Raw genomic sequence first — 18106 nt, 5'->3', positions numbered from 1 at the left:
AAGCATCTCTAGGCCCTGCGTGTGTCTTCCGCATCACCTGGGGCATCTCAGGGGAAGCTGTCAGTAAAAAGCACCCAGAAACCATAGCAGGAATACAGAGACTGATTCTAAAGAACAGGATCTTTCAGGAACTGCCCAAGGGACTGGCACCCCACCTCAGGGCCCCCACCTGGCTTCTGAGCCGGCAGGAGGCGGGCACTGCCTGGTGGAGATGCCATCTCACAGTAGACACATCGCATACCACCGCTCCCCACCACCAGGACTGCCCTTCCAAAGTTCAAGCCAAGAACCAAAAACGTGTGCTTGTAATTCTCCCCATGAGCAGCCACCTGCTGTACCAGCCATGCCCCTCCATGTTCCCACACCCACATGCTGGGGGCCCCCCATCTCCTCACAGGTTCCTCCACCACCTAAGTCAGAAGAATGTGCTGCCCAGCAAGGCTCCCAGAGGCCCTGCAGCCACCGCAGTGCTGCCCTTTGTCCTCTCTTGGCCCTCCCACCCCCACTGAACCTGAACACTGAACAAGAAAATAAAACACATTTATTAGGGCTAAGGCCGACCTGGCCACTCAGAACAAGGCTGGGGTGGGGGATGAGGTGAGGGGATTGCTCTAGCCCTCTACCCCAGGGGTCCTGTGCCCACTGCAGCCCCCTGCACCCCAGACCAAGTCAGGAGGGGCCGGGCTCAGGCATATGCCTGGCTCTCCTTCTCCACAAAGGCCTGGAAGAGGCCGCCCAGCTCCTGGGTGGGTGGAGCACACTCCCTGGTCAGCAGCCCCCGCACAGCCGCCAGGCCTTCCTGCTCCAGGTCTCGCTGCTTCTGCCGAAGCTGCTGCCCCCGAGCCTGCCCAGGAAAGGCGGCAATGACTCCCCAGGACAGGCTTCCCTCCGGATTACGGGGTAGGGGCAGATGGCTGCCGTCTCACATAAGCAGGAGAAAGGATATACACCCAACATTCTCCAGGGCTGACTTTGAAGGGAGAGACTCCTCTCCTCAGCTCTAGAGTCTCCTTCGCTCCCAGTTCCCCTCATATTTCGAGAGTCCCAGTTGGGGTGGGGGAAATGCGTCATCCCTCCAGGGTAGCGCCTCTTCCCCGGGGTTACCTGTTCACTCTCCATCAGTCCCAGGGCCACCTGGTGTCCACGGTAGAGGGGGTGCCGGCGATCCACCTGAGTCTGGAATCGAGGCAGGGTCCGAACAGGGTCCTGTGCTCCAAAAGTGGGAGACAGCACCTGGGGGGGCTGGGCTGCCCCCACCCCAAAGATGAAAGGTTTGAACACTGACCTAGTGGGACAAGGATGGAAGGTAAGGGCTCTGGTACCCTTCCGTCTCCCCTGCCTGGGGTGCTCCCCCCCAGCTTCCCCACCCTCTCACCGGGATGGGTCTGGTGTGGCAGTGAGGAAGTGCACGCAGGGCTGGGTGGGGTCCCGGGGCAGCACGGACACCATGCTGGCCGTGGTGCGGAAGCCCCCAGAGTCCATACAGATGCCGCTCTCCTTGTCCCTGAGGATGCCCATCATCACCTCTGCCGTGATACTCCCTGCCAAGGAGGACCCAGTGAGGGCCCCCGGGGGGCAGAAGGGGGCCCTCCAGCCTCAGAGTAAGCCCCTGAGGCTGTGGGAGGGAGGAGGGCTGGGCCCCACGCTGTCCACTCACTGACCTTGTTGCTGCTGCAGCAGCTCCCGCCCGGCCCGGAAGCGGGCCTTGGCAGCCTCCATGCGCACAGGCTGCTGGCTCAGGGAGAAGACCTGGGCAAAGTCAAAGGTGCCCTGCCCGTCCCACCAGCCCTGGGCCCGGGCGTGGGGCCGGAGCTCAGGGTGTTCTGCCGAGATGTCCGAGCCGATGCTCAGCTGGTTGGAGATGTTGTGGACTCCCTCTGCAGAGGAGATGGGGGGGTCGCTCATATATTCTTGAGCCCCTGTCCTGTGCCAGGCACTCAGCTAGGCGCTGAGAACACAGTGGTGAAGAGAACAAGACAACCCTTGTGGAGGGGACAGATAAACCGATCACACGAATAAACGAGAGCCGGCAGCTGGAGGGAGCATCATCATGAAGGGACCCCGGCTTGTGTATAAGGGAGAAGCCTGGCCACCAGGAAGTCCAGGAAGGCTCCCCAGAGGAAGCTGCAGGCTGAAGCACAAAAGGACTCAACCAAGTGAAGGGGGAGGTGAGGTACCTGAGAGGGCTCATTTCCCATGTCCCTGGACGTCCCCACCATCTGAGACATTTGTACCTGGATTGGGCCTTCCTTGCCCCCACCACCATTCCCACCCCAAAAGGAGAACACTTCTGGGAGGCAGGCCCCAGTGCCAGGCCCCTCACCTTGGATCCTCTGTGCAGCCCACAGCCTCCCCGCTGTCTCCAGCACCCAGGCCTCAGTCCGGTCAGCCAGCAGGAAAGTGTTGTGGTAGCAGAATGGCGTGGGGTCCTCCCGGCAGCTGCCCCCCTGCCCGTAGCGCTCCAGCAAGCCTGTGATCACGTGCAAGGCCTCCCGGGCAGAGCTGCCCCGTTCCAAAGCCAGCCTGGCACAAAGAGTCCAGGGGACAGAAGGGCGATGGGGTATCAGTGCTGATGGCAGAGCTTCAGTGGACACAAGAGTCCCAGAGAGGTTTGGTGATGAGCCCAAGTCACAGAGAAAATCGCCACCATCTGTAGGCTTGTGGTTTTCAAGCTGTGCTCTGAGGGTTCATGAAATGGACTGAAACACATTCTTGGAGGAAGACATGTCCTGAGCCCTCCATCTCTTCTATCAGAGCTGCTCCATGTTTACTGGTTTTACAAACCAAAATTCTTCATGACATTTCACTTGAAAAAAAAAGTCCTTCTATTGAAAAAAAAAGTTAAACCACTGCCCTATTTCTGGGCCAGGAGACACCCAGAGCTGGCTACATTTGGGAGCTCCTCACCAGACTGTGGAGATGGGGCCAGAAGAGGGGAGGGGAGGGGACAGCCTACCTGGGGAAGACAACAAAGTGGGCAGAAAAGGGGAGGTGCTTGGGGGCAGGGAGGGTGGCCTGGGTCAGTATTCAGCCCCAGATTTGTGGTGTATTGAGGGGATGAAGGAGGGCAGGTCCGCACCTGAGTAAGTCCATTCCCAGCAGGGCTTCTCCTTCCCCGACTGGCTCCTTGGTCCACACTGCCTCATTGCCAATGCAGACACCATGCTCGTTGGCGCCCATCTCAGCCCCCCATAGCCAAGAAGGGCGGCTCAGGATCACAGCATGGGTCTTTGACACCTGTTCCACCTCAATGTAGGTGCACTGGAGATGAGGGAGGAGGAAAGGGAGATCCACTTAGAAAGGGGGAAGGTACCTGTAAAGTGGTGGCGCTGTACCCATCACCCAACACAGCCCTTTGAGGAAGATCTTCTTATCCCTATTATACAGATGAGAAAACTGAGGTCGACAGCCGCGAAATAACAGGTTAGGTCCCAGTCAGTAGACTCAAAGCTCGTGTTCTTTTCACCACATCTGGTAGCTTCTCAGCTCGGGGGAACAGAGGAGGAAGGTTTCAGAAGAATACCTAGTACTGCCACACCTCCCAGCACTCTAGAAGGCCTAACCCACCTGGAGGCGGCTCCCAGGGGCGTGCGTGCGTGCCGGTACAAACACCACTTCCTGCACCTCATCCCGGGGCCGGTCAGAGTTCTTGGCAAAGATCACGGCTGGGAGAGCCGAGGCCGGGGGCACCGAGACAAAGCAGTCACAGGAACATGGGGTGTCAGGGCTCCACGATGCCATCTGGGGAGAGATGGGGATGACACGTGCTGACACTAGGGGAAGACACTGCGACGGGTTTGCGACGCACAGCACCGCACGCATGCTCGTTGCTCGGCGTGCGCGAAGGAAACGCCCACTCTCTCCACGGGCTCCAGGTTTGGGAATCGGCAGACCGGCGCAGACCGCAGGCTCCGAGGGCCCTGCTCTACTCGGGAACGTGACTCTTCAAAGCAGTCGCAGGAGCGCCTCCCTCGCTACCCAACCTCTCTCCAAGACTCCCAAGCCCCTCTTCTGTCGGCCCTTTTCTCGCTCCCCCAACACTTTATGCTCCTCACCCTCTCTCCGTGCAAATCCCCAGCTTAGTCCGCAGTCCTACAGCCTCCGCTTCAGGTAAGGTCTGTCCCAGGGGCGAAGGCTCCTGGAAGTGACCTGGAAGACTTTGGCCTCAGGGGCGGAGTCGAAATCGAGCGCCTGCAGTTCTTCCGTTTTCCAGCAGAGCGCGCGCCAGCACCACTTCTTGGAGCGAAGCGGCCTTCGGAGTCCGCTTGCTGCCTGTCCTACCCGGGTGCAGCTTTTAGGCCTGATGAAGGCTGCGACGAATCCGCAGGTTTCTCCAGTAGGGTCACTGTCGGGAGAGGGAGCCGGAGGTGGAAAGAAGCCCACGTGAAAAGGGAAGAAAGGAAAACTTGGCTGATTCGTTAGAGGATGTGGACAGCTAGGGGCATCTGGAGATTAAGGAAGAACCTGAGCTACTTGTGACCTAATTTGAATTCCAAAGGCACAATTCCAGGCTGGTGCACTCTCCTTCGCATCCCCGGCATACCCTGTTCCCCCGGCTCTTCCCCATCTCCCACCTCCCCCTCCCCAACCCCTCAGAAATAAGATCGAAAAGAGAAAGATCGACAGGAGTGGTCACAGGCCAGGAGGCCTGGGAATAATTTAAATGAATTCCTTAAAAAATTTAAGGCATATATACCTGGTGGCTCAAATGGTAAAGAATCTGCCAATAATGAGGGAGACCGGGGTTCAGTCCCTGGGTGGGGAAGATCCCCTGAAGAAGGGAATGGCTACCCATTCCAATGTTCTTGCCTGGAGAATCCGTGGACAGAGAAGCCTGAAGGGCTACAATCCATGGGACCACAACGAGTCAGACACAGCTGAGCAACTAACTCATATGCACAAAATCCATTCTGAGTCCCCAAAGGCCAATTCTGCCCCACAGTGCTCAAACTCATTGGAAGTTGGCTTTGAAAGAAAATTTGGAAATTTCTAGTCCAAAGATTTGTAACTGAAACAGCAAAGGAGAAATCTTGGCCAAGGGGGCATATATCCATATGGAGGTAGACTCTGATCTCAAATATTCTGCTTTCCAGGTCATTTTCCTGTATAAATCATCTCCATAACCAGCATTTAAGTGAATGCATCTCACTCCCGTTTGCTTTATGGAGCCCTCTGGAATGTGGGGAGAGGAGACAGTGCAGGTTATATACTTGGCCCACGTCCACCCTGCCAACCAATCAGTGCTGCTGCTCAGAGCTCTGGCCGCAGCATCCCAGCCTTTTGTCATTCCTGGGATGGGAATGAAGGTGGAGGTTGAGGTTTTGGGGGGGGGGGGGGCAGGCTGCGGGAGTGATGGCCGGGGAAAACCTCCAAGATAAGGCTGTTGGAACATCTGAAATCTGAGACATTTTCTTTTTTAAAAAGATTATTTATTTGTTTCTATTATGTTGTTCTGGGTCTTCGTTTCTGTGTGTGGGCTTTCTCTAGTTGCAGCGAGCGGGGGCTGCTCTCTAGTTGGGGTGCCTGGTCTTCTCACTGCAGTGGTTCCTCTTATGCGTGGTGCAGCTCTAGAGTTCAGGTGGGCTCAGTAGTTGTGGCGCAAGCGCTTAATTGCCAGGAGGCATGTGGAGTCTTCCCCGACCAGGGATCGAACTGTGTCCCCTGAATTGGCAGGTGAATTCTTAACCACTGCAAAGTCCTGAGACATTTTCTGATTGCCTCCAGATAAACAAGGTTGGTTCCCAAGAGGGTGCTGTTTCCAGGAAAATGGGTGTCACTTTCAGAAAAGGGACTGCCACTTGAACAGAAGGTTGACCTAGAAGCTAGGCTGGAGGAAGAAGAGCATTACCTCAAACTGTGCAGACCAGCATCTCATCCTGCTCCTTTTTCCTGCTATAACATAGCGCCGCAGGCCTCTTTGGGCAGGTCACTTTACCTGCAAGGGCTTCAGTGTTTTCAGTAACGAAGAAGGCATTGGACTAGATCAGTGGTTCTGAATCATGGATGGGGTGAGGAGGGATTATATTTCAACCACACAACTTCCATTGCATAGGACAATACTTTAATACTCTGCTTCTCAAAGTGTCCAAGGATTGCCAGCATCAGCATTATCTGGGAGCTTGTTAAAAATGCAGAATCTCTGGCCCCACCTCAAACCTACTGAATGGGAATCTGCATGTTAACAGGACCCCCAGGTGTAAAGTTTGCGAAGCGCTGCTCTACTGCACCCTCAAGGGACATAATTTGGTGGGATGTTGGGGCGTGAATCAGGGTATCTGGAAAAACTCCATGGATGGTTCTAATATGCCCTCTTCCAGGTGGGAACAACTGGACTACTTGGTTCCTGAGATTCTTTTCAAACCCACACTGCTCAGATGCTGAGCAGTCAGACTCGCTAGGATTAATGGGAAGTGAAGGATGCTTCTGGTGTGATGTACAGGGTGGGGGTCGGGTCTTGAGGTTGCCACTGGACGTCCTTCCAGAAGCAAACATCGAGGCTGTGTGGTGATCAACATTGAATAGCCGCCTCGCTGGGCTGGAAAGCCAGTTCACGTCGTGCACTTCCCCAGGTGTCCGCTGGAGGGCAGGAACAGGCAGGAGAAGAGGCCCGGGGCCGTACAGCACAGCCTCCAGCTGCAGTTCCCAGGCTGCTGGTTCCCTTGTCACTTTCCCGTTCCTGACTCCACTCCCCCACCCTAGAGGGCTTCTACTCCCACTTCCCAGGAGAGAAGAGTGGCTCAGAGACGTTGCCCAGAGGGGTCAGACCCATGTTCTTATTTCCCAAACTTGCTCTCAACCCTTCTAGGACTGTCCTGCCTGGGACTACAGAACTGAGGGGTCAGAGGTGGCCCCGGGCCCCATTGAGGGGGGAGGGGGCAGCCAGGCAGCATTGCTGCCAGGGCCAGCAACTAATCATCAGAGCCCCACCAAAGGCCCCCGCTAAGAATGCAGGTCAGCGGGAGGAGCTGCAAGCGGAGGAGGGGCGGCCCCAGCCCTGCCCAGACAGGCCCAGCCGGCCCCACAGCTGCCCTCCTGTCCCCTGGGGGCAGCGATGGGGGACAGGAGGAGAGGATTCACCAGTTTCCTGGGGTCTGAGTCCCCAGAACCGGGAAAACAAAAAGAAGAGTTGCAGGGAGTGGAGTGGGCCTGAGGTCAGAGGAATGCGCCTCCACCCAGGCTTCTAAGTCCAGCAGGATATGAAAATAAACATTTGGCCCCCTCACCAGTCTGCTCTCCACTGTAATCCCTATATCATACTGATGCCATTTAAGAAACTTTGGAACATCAGACTCTCCCAAACAAGTGATGGAATTGGCCAATCTGGGTACCAGACTTGGCTCTGAGAAAGTCGGTTAGGGTTAAAGTGAGGGGAATAGGAGTCCCACTAGGGTAGGTAATTTTGGCCATCATGTAGGATGAGAAGGTGGAAGAATACAGTAACCTACTCTGCACCCTTGGAGCTAAAAACTGATCCCTATCAACCTTCCTAGGTTTGGGACTCTGGAGTCATGAGGCTTTTACTCTGACATGTCAGGCACCGACTGTGCACCAGGCACGGAGCAGCCTGGAAAAAGTATGCATTCGCACATATCTGGAGGTGCCCCATGGACCCAGTGAAGCACTTCTGTGCACACTGCGATTGTGTAACTGTGTCGGGTCTCTAGCTGGGAGCTGCAGTAAGAACCTTCCCTTCATACTTTCCCGCTGGGCGGGAGCCCATCAGATAGCTGGGCTGCCTTTCATCACCTTGTCCCTGATAGGGATCATCCTGAGTGAAGAAATCGCTGTCAGTCACCCTCACCTCACTCACAACCAGAAGGCCTGATTGACAGGCACACCCCCACAGGGGTGGGGAGAGGGGACCAAGAGGCTGGCCATCACTGGGAAGGCAGGGAACCAGCATTCTTGGTGAGGGAGGCTAAAGAAGGGACTTGCATGTGGAAGAGGAAGGAAATATCTAGAATCTTTCCATCTCCACAGGTGAAGACCAGGGAAGGACAGTCGGCCCAGCTATCAACCAGAGGGAACCCCACCCTCCTCCTGCACCAACAACCTCCAGGCAGGGCAGGATCAAACCCTTCAATCAGCTCAGCTCTGCCCCCAAACAAAAGGAGGGGAGGCTGCCCAGGGCTGCAGGATCAAAGAGAAGTGTCCACCCTACCCTGCAGCCAGCCTGGTCCTCACTGCTGAGGGACCCTGAGTCAAAAAGGAAGCCAGAGCTGGAAGACAAATGAAGCAGTGATGTGGTTGATGACTTTATTATGGCATAAAAAACACAGGCCACTTCTTCCTCCTCCTCCCCCCACCCCCCCTAAAGTGGGTTCACAGCAGTTAAAGAAAAAAAAAATCCTACATTTCTCCTCTAGGGGGCTGCCTAGAAGAGGGCAGACAGCCAAGCAACCTTGGTCTATAAAAGAGGGGAGCAGAAGAAAATCTATCCAAAGCCCTCACCCGCACACCTTAGAGCTTGGGGCCTCCATGGGGGGAACATCCACACCCCCCTCCCCAACCCCCACTAGGGAGTTCCCCTGAGAATGGTCACTGGGAAGGACTGTCCTGGTGGCACAGGGAGAGGGTGGCTGGTTTCGATGGGTGGAGGAAAACGGCATCTCACGCCCACGGAACCCTCTCTCCCTCCCCCTTGCCCACCAGGCCAGGCAACCTGCAGACACTGCCCATTCTCTTCTGCCCCCAACTCTCTCCACAAGGGACCTCTGGTCAGATAAGCAGGAGGTAGGGACAGAGGGAGCATAAAGAAAGGACGTGACTTCTTAACCTACCCCATGGGTCCTTCAGGGAGAGTCACCCTATCCCTCGTAAGAAGGGCTCTCTTGTACACAAACATATTCCCCTCCCTCTCAGATTCCAGCCCCACTTCCCAAAAAGCACCCAGTCCTTGGACTGGGCTCCAGCATCCCCAAGGAAAAGATGCTATGGGCCTTAGGCCAGAGGACCTTGGCTGGGTTGAACAAGACGGGGTCTCCCTGGCTGGAGACCCCAGGCTCAGTAGAGAAACACACATACACACAGAAACACACACATACATAGGTACACACAACATGCACACACATGTCCTAATATTAAATAAAATACCCTTTGCTTATAACTTAAAAAATCAATACACAACTAACCCTTGCATAGGGCTCTGGGTGGAGAAAGAAGGGCAGGGAAAAAGGAGGTCAAGGGAAACCTTAAGACTGCTATCTGGAGCCTGGGAAAGCCCACTAGCTCCAGGGTCCTATGGCCCACCAGACCCTTCCCCTCATCAGCTTCCTTCCAAGTGCCTGGCTCAGCCTCTGCTGGCTTCCCCCGGCCCCACGTTCCCCACTCCAGGATCACCATCAGGATGCATTTTTAGCATCTAAAGAAGGGAACAGGGATGTTTCCTGGACATCACCTCAGAAGGCAGACCCCTTCCAACGAGAGAACCTCTTCATTTGGAAGGGGAGCCTCCTAACACACTCTACAGGAGGGGCAAGACTGGTAGGCAGCAGGAAAGGGGAGGGTCGAGCCAAAGAAAGAGTGGGGCTTAGCTTCTCCGCTAAGAAGCAAAGAAGAGAAGATGGCCAGACAGGAACAGACTTCTCCACTCAGAGCCAAACAGTTGGAGGTGGACATTCCCACCTAACCCCACAAAGCTGAGATAACCCTCTTCCTTCTATCCCTAAGGGGAAGGCAAATGCCAGGGACTTAGGGTGAGGAACTACATCAATTCTGGAGCAGGGGCTCCTGGCTGCCTTGAAGGCCTACCTGGGGTGACAGACCAGAGTGGGCTACTGAACTTTATTTCTATAAAGACCAAAAGTGAAGGGCTGAATCAGAGTTAGAGAGGGAAAGGCTTAGTTCCACTCCCTGACCAAATTCCTTTCTCCCATTTTTTTAGAAGAGATTTCCTTGCTCAACCCCCGCATCTGGCTCTCTCCTCCACGCCACCGGTCTTGCTGGAAGCTGTCGCGGGATTCTGGCCCTCTTCCCCTCTTCCTTCATGCCTCCATCAGACTGGGTCTGGAAGGCTTAATAAGGAGGCACATCAAAGGCGTTACTTCTGTGGCGACAACCCTCCCAGCCAGATAGAATCTCCTCCCTTAGGGGGACCCCCAGCCTCTGATACCCCATCTCAGCTCTTCCTCCGGAAACCCTGGGGTAAAAGCAATCTAAGGGGGATGAAAGGGACCCGGGGCGCAGGGCGGCTCTGGAGGCCCTTTTATGTCCCGGTTCCCAGGCGCTAAGGACGTGTCCAGACAGCTACCCCCAGCGCCCGGGGCGGCCCCACTCCCCTCTGCTCCTGGGACACGCTGTCTCCTCCAACCTGTGCCCTCCGCCCTCCAGCCGCCACAGGGGTATCCCTCCCCAACTCCCAGCCCAGGGGCGTGAGTGAAATAGAGAGAGAAAGGGGAGAACTGACCGGCATGCACAGCTCCTCCCTGCCCAGTCAAAACAGTCAAACGCCTCTGTCCCGTCCAGCTCCAGAGACTACGAAACCCCTAGCGCCCCGGTTCCCTGACCCCCACACCACTTTTCCTCCCTCTCAATAAATAACCACTTTCTCCTCTTACTCAAGCCACCCCCCGACCAGGGCATCCGGCCCGAGGGCTCTCTTCTGATGGCCCCAGGGAAGACCAGCGGGGAAGCAGGACGGAGGAGCTCAGTTGGAGGGAGCCGCGCTGCCCTCAGCCTCGCGCTTGCCTTTGCCGCCGGGGGGCTCCACCCCGCCAGCCTTGCCCTCGCCCGCCGCTGCCCCGGCTGCCTCCTCTTTGGTGCCCTCGTGGGTTTTCATGTGTTTGGCCAGGTGGTCGCTGCGCATGAAGACCCGGCTGCAGACGGCGCAGGGGAACTTCTTGGTGCCGGTGTGGGTCTGGAGATGGCGCTGCAGCTCGTCAGAGCGCGTGAAGCGCTTGCCGCAGAAGAGCCAGTTGCACACGAAGGGACGGTCACCGCTATGCCAGCGCAGATGCGCCTTCAGGTGTGACGTCTTGGCGTAAGCTTTCCCACAGCCTGGGATGTGGCAGTTGTGCAAATGCTTCTTCTTGCCCCCATCGGGCCCGCATGGAGCCCCCAGTCGCTCCGCCTCCAAGCAGTTGGGACAGCGGCAAACGGTCTGGCCTGAGCTGCGGGGCACCGACCGCCGGGAGCCTTTGGGCCGGGCCGCCCCGTCCAGACTGGTATCCAGGCCCTGGGACTCTGGGGCTGCTGCTTCCAACGCCTTCGCCCCGTCGGGAGGCACCAGGAGGTGCTGCCCTCCGGCGGCTGGGAGGAGGTGGTGCGGATGTGGGTGGGGCGGCGGGGCGCAGAGCTGGTGGTCTCCAACATAGCCCCCCAAGCCAGCCTGAAGCGCCCCGGGGTGGCCCGGTGAGGTCAGCGCGCTCTGAGCGTGGGGGAGGTCCATCCAGCTGGTACCCGGATGAAGGTCCCACCACGAGCCATCCTCGGTGCCTGGGTGTGTCGGCCGGAACCAGGATTCGTAATGGTGTGACATGTCCGGCTGCAGGAGCTTGGAAAAGGGTCCCGGGACCAAGGGGCTGTCGTTTTCCAGGTCCTCGCAGGTCACCCGAGAGGAGGCCCCCGGCAGCTCATAGCCCTGTGAGAAGTCCACCTCGGGGCCCAGCGGGAGGCTCTGCAGCTCTCCAGGCTGCAGCGGGGAGGGGTAGTCCCCGGCCTCCGGGCTCGTGTGGCCCTGGTATGTTTGGAGAGGCTGCAGGTCGAGGCGCGGCGGGGAGGCGGCAGGCGCGTCCGTGTGCTGGCTGCCCAGAGAGCCGCAGACGGCGGTTAGCATTGCCGGGATCCGGGGTGGAATGGGGGACAGGGATAGTCAAGGGCACCTCAGGTGGGACCTGAAGGAGGCAAAGAAGAGACAAAGTGAGGAAAGTAACTGGCTCATTTTCCTTCCCAGCCCAGATCCCCTCCCGGGCCAAGTACTTCTTTCCCACCCCCAGGTGAAAAGAGGGGAAAGAACCTCTGGTTGTGGACCAGTTAAGAGCGCTAGGAAGGATTGAGGGTGCGAGGATAGATATTCACCTTCTCCTAGGTGATCCTTCCTACAGGACCCAGCTCATCCAGGGAGTTGGGCTGGTCCCAGGTGAGCAGGTCAGATTTACCTAGATTACAGTTCTAGAACCATCCTAGCTGCCCAGCTGGGTGTCAGGGGCAGTGGCATTGCTCCCATATCCCTCCCCCAAAATTCCCCCCCCCCCCCCCCGCAGATCTGCTGCCAGCCAGAATGGAGAATCTAGGCTCATCTCTAGTTTAAGTCCCCACCTTAACTCAGGACTCAGCTGGGTAGAGGGAGGTGTTCTAACCCAAAACTTAAGGTGACCTGACTTCCCAAAGCCACAAGCAGGTTCTGAGGGTTTAGAAAAAGAGCCCTCTTTCCATCCCTGAGGCATGTTCAGTGAAGAAGAGCATTTCTTTGCCCTATACCACTCCCCCCAGCTCCCTGCTGGCTGGATTGCCCCAGCCCCATCAAACCCACTCCCGTACCTGGCCCCCATTCCCTTTCTCTCTAGCAGGGACTTCACCTTCCCGGGGTATAGCTACAGTGCCAGTTTCCAGAGGATGTCTCTCCACCAGAGAAAGCTAAGCCCCCCTCTCTGGCCTGACAGTGCCCAGCCAGTTTTCTGGCTGCCACCTCTGCCCTCCTCCAATCTGGGGGAGACCCAGATATGAAGCCTGGAGGGGTCTGCTTCCCCGGAGAAGAGGTCAGCCAGAGAAGAGCTTACCAGCAAGCTCAGGAAGATAAAACTGCCACCTCCGTAAGGGATTTGGGGACAGAGTGGGGGAAGCAACAGGAAAAGCCAGAATAGCACAGAAGTTAAGAGGAGGAGTTACCCAGAGATACTATACAGGGAGAGCATAATCTAGACTTGGATCGTTTTTAGGAGCTCTCCACATGGTTCTGACGTGCAACCAAGTGTTGAGAACCACTGCTCCTGGCCAATCCTCTTATTTTATTTTTCAATCCTCATTTTAAAGACGAGGAAACAGCCATAATTGGAAAAGTCACTTGAAGAAAGATATTCAATCTGTTCATTCAATCAGCTAGTATGTATCTCCGTGAACCAGGTCACTCCATTCCTGGTCTGTTTCTCTTTCCTTAAACCATTGGGAACCTAAAGACCACGCCCCTCCAGAAAGACTGGGCCCCTTTCTGGAACACATACTTGTCACTTGAAGGTCCCCCTCATCTCACCACCTCTTAGTAAGATCTGGGAGCCCTGCCCTGATGCCTGGAGTGTGTGAGTTCGGGTGCCTGGACCTTCGCTGATTGTGGCGGGAGGAGACAGTGGTTCAGGGCAGGGATTTTTCCCTCCCAAATAAGTATTTGGATGACCTTACTATCTTCTGCTTCTGGGGGACCAGGGAGGTCGCTTAGGTTGTCTGGGAGAGGGAGGGAGTAGGGAACTAGGGCGCCTACTCAAGCTCCTGCTGCCTCACCACAAGAAAGGAACTGGGTGAAACGGCAGGAACAGAGCCTCAGGCCCAGGCGCGGCAGCCCAGTAGGGGCTGGGTAGGAGCAGTGAGGTCTGGGACCCTAATAGCTTTTGGCGCCTGGGAACTGCCCCAGGGGTTGGAGTGGGGGTTGGGGAACAAGCTAACGATCCAGGCTCCAGAGTGGCCTCTCCAGCCACAGGGCCAGGGAGCCCAATCCTGGGATGCACTAGCCTGCTATCGAGATCTCGGTAAGGGAGACAGCCGGGCGCGTACCCGGGCTTGCGGCTCCCCAGGCGCGAAGGCGGGTAGAGACACCCTTCTTCCCTCTTCCGCCGGCTGCCTCTCCCATCACCGGCGCTCAGGTGGTTAGGACTTCCGTACTCCCGGTCCTCAGGTTTCCAGTCCTCCAGCTGTCCCAGTCGCTCCACATTCCCCAGTCTCCAGCCTCTCCCTTCCGCCCCGTTTTCACTCCGCCGGGGCTCTAAACCCCTCAGATTCTTTAGGACCACCTCCCCCGAGGCCAGAGGAAGCTGCAGCGCGTTCCGGGCACGTCTTTCCGAGGAGATCCCTGGTGCGCGCGCCCCTTGCCGCCCCGATCCGGGCGGGCTCCTACCTCGAGTGTGCGCTCGGGCTCCGGGCACGGCAGGCTGGCGCGCTCCCGAAGGGCGCTCTTGAACCCGCGCGCCAGCGGGCTCTCCAGCGGCGAGCGGCAGGAGCCGAGGGCTAGCGAGAGCGGCGAGCAGACCCGGCAGCGGGCGGCGGAGGAGGGGCGGAGAGAGGCGGCGGGAGGGCGGAGGGCGGGCGGGAGCCGGCGAGCGAGCGAGCGGGGCCAGCTCCGCCCGTGACTCACCGCGCTCTCTGCCTTCATCCTCTGCCCTGCGCTCCTTTTTCCCCGAATTCACGGCCCCGCCCACCTCACCTGCGGCCGCCTTTAACCCTTGCGGGCTCAGCCGGACCGGGCCGGGCCCGGGGGAGAGGGGGGGCGGGCGGTGATCTCTAACTAGGTCGCACTCCGCCCCCTCCCTTGTTCCTCCTTGGCCCCTCCACTGCAGGGGCGACGGGCCTGGGCGGAGTGTCTCCCGGGTTCTGGGGCCCGCCCCATCGAGCGGAGTACTGCCCTCGAGCTGGCTCGGTTTGGCGGGCACGCAGGACTCAGACCCTGCGGGAATGGAGGAGGAGGCGGGTCCTGAGGGTGATGCCGAGTCACCCTAGGGCGCCGTTTGCCTCGACGCCCCTCCACCCACACGCCCACCCCGGCTAGGCAGAGCCGCCACAGAACGGAGAGGAAAGAGAAACAGGATTGAGTGCCGAGTATGTGTCCGGTCTACCCCAGGCCTGGGCCGTGAGAAGTTGGTCTTGGCCTCTTCCCTCTTTCGCCATTCCCCCAGCCGCTTCTCTCCGTGACCACCACCTTTCCAAGTTCTTTGCGCTCTCTTTTGCTTCCCGGCTCTCTGGCTACTCCGTTTTTTGAGTGACCTCCTCCTCTCCTCTTCCCACCCGTCTGGTCGGTCTCTACCTGCCCCCTCAGCTCTCACTCTCCATCTACCCCTGGGCAGCAACCCCAGCGCCTCGCAGGTCCGCGTCTCAAATACAGTCGCGTTCCCCTCGGACCCGAAGGTTCTCAGCCTGCGCCCAGCCCCTCTCGTCCTCTGGCGCACCCGACTGTGAAAGTTGGGTTAGGCGCCGGGATAGCCTGGGAAAAGGACACTTCTGCAAAGATTTGCGCGACCCCTTGCCTCACTCCTTCCCAATTCTCATCTGAATGTCTAAACCCAAGGTTCATAACTTTGGGGAAAGGTCTTGGATTCCTCTGAGAAAAACAAATGCACAGTGCAGCCCTCTGCAAAGTTTCAGGGCGTTTGCGACGCCCACCTACAAACTTCTCTCCAGATCGGAGTTGATTGAGATAACCAGGGCGGATGAGTTGGGGAGTTCCCGTCTCCTCCCCGCCAGCCTGGCCTGGGCACCGGGCTAGGAGGCTGCCTTCCCAGTGGGTGCCTCCCCGTACTTGCCGCTTCGACCTCCTGAAGTGACTCTTCTGTTGCAAGGGGAATTCTGATCAACTTCCTAATTTTTTTCGTTGCCCCGGCTGGCTTTCCCTATGCGCTCTGCCATCTGCTTTTTAAATTTCGTTTTTGTCTTTACATCTATTTCATACAGCCTGAGTGAAATTTAGGCTGATTCATTTTCACAGATAGAGCCCCGGTTCCACCGCAGTTGGTTTACCTGTCCTGAATAGTAAGTGCAACTATTAAACTGCCAAACTGAGTCCACAAGGCACTTGAAAATCGATCTTTTGGTGTATGGTTCTCCACCACCAAACATACACATTCTCATATCCAGAATCAGTGTTTGATTCATCTGTGCAAATCCCTCGTTTGTAAGACCCAGTTTCCTCATCTGGACAACCTGGGTACAAGTCGGGAGGGTTTCCTGGGGCTTAGGAAAATTGATGTTCCTAAAGCATTTAACCCGTGGGGCCCCTGGTAAGCTCGTAGTAAAGGGAAGTTATCGTTTATAGTGTTATAATTATTAAATAAGTTGGTTCCCAGCAAATGTTTGTTGGATTAAGGTATATTCACAAAGATCTTAGGACTGGAAGTTGACAGACCTAAATTCTATCTCTGGCCCTGCATTTGCTATGCTGATCTGGTGAATCAGGTTGCTCTGAGACTCAGTTTCCTCATGAGTGAAATGCGGTTAGAGCAGCCGCCCTGTGGGGTAAAGGACTGGCAGGCACTTAGGAAGCCGAGAGGCGCCGCCCAGATGTCAGGGATTGCACTTTCTGATTGGGATTTAATTCCTGACTCTTGGGCCCCTGAGATGTCGAGTCTCAAGAACGGCTCTGAGTCTTTGTGGCCACAGCTAAATGGACACCCCCTTTCTGTCTACATGGTTTTATTTCCATGCATTCAGCCTGCAAATCTTGACTTGGATTTGCACTTGAGTTCATAACCACATCTGGAACGGAGTTACAGGTTCACATCGAAGAGCCTGCTGCTCGAATTTCTGGGTTAAGTCTGATTCGACCCCTAGGAATTCTCTTCCTCCTCCTCGTCGTCCTCCCAGCAGCCCACTGACCTCTGGTTTAACGCCTGAGCACAGATCTAATTCTTGGTGGGGAACCCAAGCCCCTCTCTCATTTATGTATAGGCACCAGCTTGTCTTGTCTTCCTGTTTCCATCTTTCCCTGGAAAGAACACAGAAAGGTATACTGCCCCTGGATGGTAGACATCCCACCGGGCTTTCACCCTGCCCCCCTTTAACCCCGTGAGGTCCTGACCCACAGCCATCTGGGTTTCCCAGAAGCAAAGACCCTCCATCTGCCTGGAGCTCATTGTCATTGTGAAATTCAGCAGTGCAGTTGTCTCAGAAAAGTCAGCCTTCCTCACTTCCTGCCCTCCCTGGGTTTCTGCCTCTGACTCAGGACAATTTCTTTCTTCCAGATCCCCCTCTACTTTTGTTCCTTTGGTTCCAGCCCTTTTGATTTCCCACTTGTGAGTTTCCTTACTTAATGATGCTCATAGTCTAATCTGACTGCCAAGATCGCCCCTGCCTGCTGCCTCGATATCTCACTTCAAAGTTGAAGCACGCTGCCCACCGAGATCTGTCCAGGACTTGGGCCATTTCTCGTCCCCCTAAAGGAGTAAACAAATTTTGCCGAAAGTGTCTGTCTCCCATTCTTGCCACTCCTCTCCTTCTCATGCCTCATTTATAGTCAGCAATCCACTTTGTAGCTGGAGCAGCCTCGATGGTCTCCATGTTCATCATAACCAGCATTTATTTATTGGGCACCAACATCTCTAATTCTCATGAGCATGCAGCAAGGTAGTTGTTATTATCCCCCCATTGTACAGATGAGGAAGCTGAAGTTAAACGGCCTGCCCAAAATTACAGAGCTGTTAAGAGACAGAGAAGGAAACCAACTCCAGATCTGTCAGGCTCTAAAGCACATATTCTGCCCCCTGTTCAGTCTAGCCTCAGCAGTAGTGATGGCCCTGGAAGTCTGGCTCCCCTGGATCCTGAAGGTGGAAAGGACAAAATTCTTAAAATATTCCCCAGCACAGAGCCATTAAGATCCTGATGTTCAGACAGGACAAACTGGTCCCATCTTGGATTGGTTTGCTGTGGTCCCTTCCAAACCTCAAGTGTCCCTCTGTAGAGATTGTACTATGAGAATATCAAAGCTATTCAGTCCATAAAAATTGTCCAGTGCAAACCCTCATTTTGAAATTAAATCTCAGAATGGGGAGGCAAGTAGCTCAAAGTCATACAACAAGTTAGAAGCAGAGCAGGGGCCAGAACCCCAGTCTCCTGATTCTGGGTCTCCTAGCTGCTTGCTCTTCTCTACTCCCAACCCCCACTTCCAGGTTGCACTCAGCAAGCTGGTGATCACAGACACTAATACCTTCCTCATATCCCCTCCTGCCCACCCCCTCACCTCCCCCAAGCTCCTGAGAAACTGGACAGAGTCCAGAGCTGGAGTCAAATGTTATTCTTTCATTCATCCTTTATTCACTGAACTAACACTTACTGAGAGCCTACCCAGGGCCAAGCACTTGGCATTCAGCGTTAGTTGCTTGGTTGTGTCTGACTCTTTGCGACCCCATGCACTGTAGCCCACCAGGTTCCTCCATCCATCCCTGGGATTTTCTAGGCAAGAATACTGGAGTGGGTT

At 56.2% G+C, this 18106-nt stretch overlaps 2 protein-coding genes across 2 annotated transcripts; both read right to left on the bottom strand.

The window, feature by feature from the left end:
• Positions 1–619: 619 nt before the first annotated feature.
• On the bottom strand, positions 620–4116 carry SCRN2 (secernin 2). The gene is made up of 8 exons (XM_052658330.1): positions 4056–4116; positions 3568–3741; positions 3080–3261; positions 2324–2523; positions 1662–1877; positions 1376–1541; positions 1105–1285; positions 620–844 (listed from the first exon to the last, which is right to left on the bottom strand). Exons 2-8 carry the CDS (start codon positions 3739–3741, stop codon positions 686–688), a joined length of 1278 nt encoding a protein of 425 aa, XP_052514290.1. The 5' UTR covers positions 4056–4116; the 3' UTR covers positions 620–685.
• A 6529-nt stretch (positions 4117–10645) lies between these two features.
• SP6 (Sp6 transcription factor) lies at positions 10646–11773 on the bottom strand. The gene has a single exon (XM_052658818.1). It carries the CDS (start codon positions 11771–11773, stop codon positions 10646–10648), a length of 1128 nt encoding a protein of 375 aa, XP_052514778.1.
• Between the last annotated feature and the right edge of the window lie 6333 nt (positions 11774–18106).

The sequence above is a fragment of the Budorcas taxicolor genome, chromosome 19 (genome assembly GCF_023091745.1).
Source record: "Budorcas taxicolor isolate Tak-1 chromosome 19, Takin1.1, whole genome shotgun sequence".
In the NCBI taxonomy this organism is placed as follows: Eukaryota; Metazoa; Chordata; class Mammalia; order Artiodactyla; family Bovidae; genus Budorcas; species Budorcas taxicolor.
Note: the sequence above shows the minus strand (reverse complement) of the source record. Positions and strands in the feature narration are given on the sequence as shown.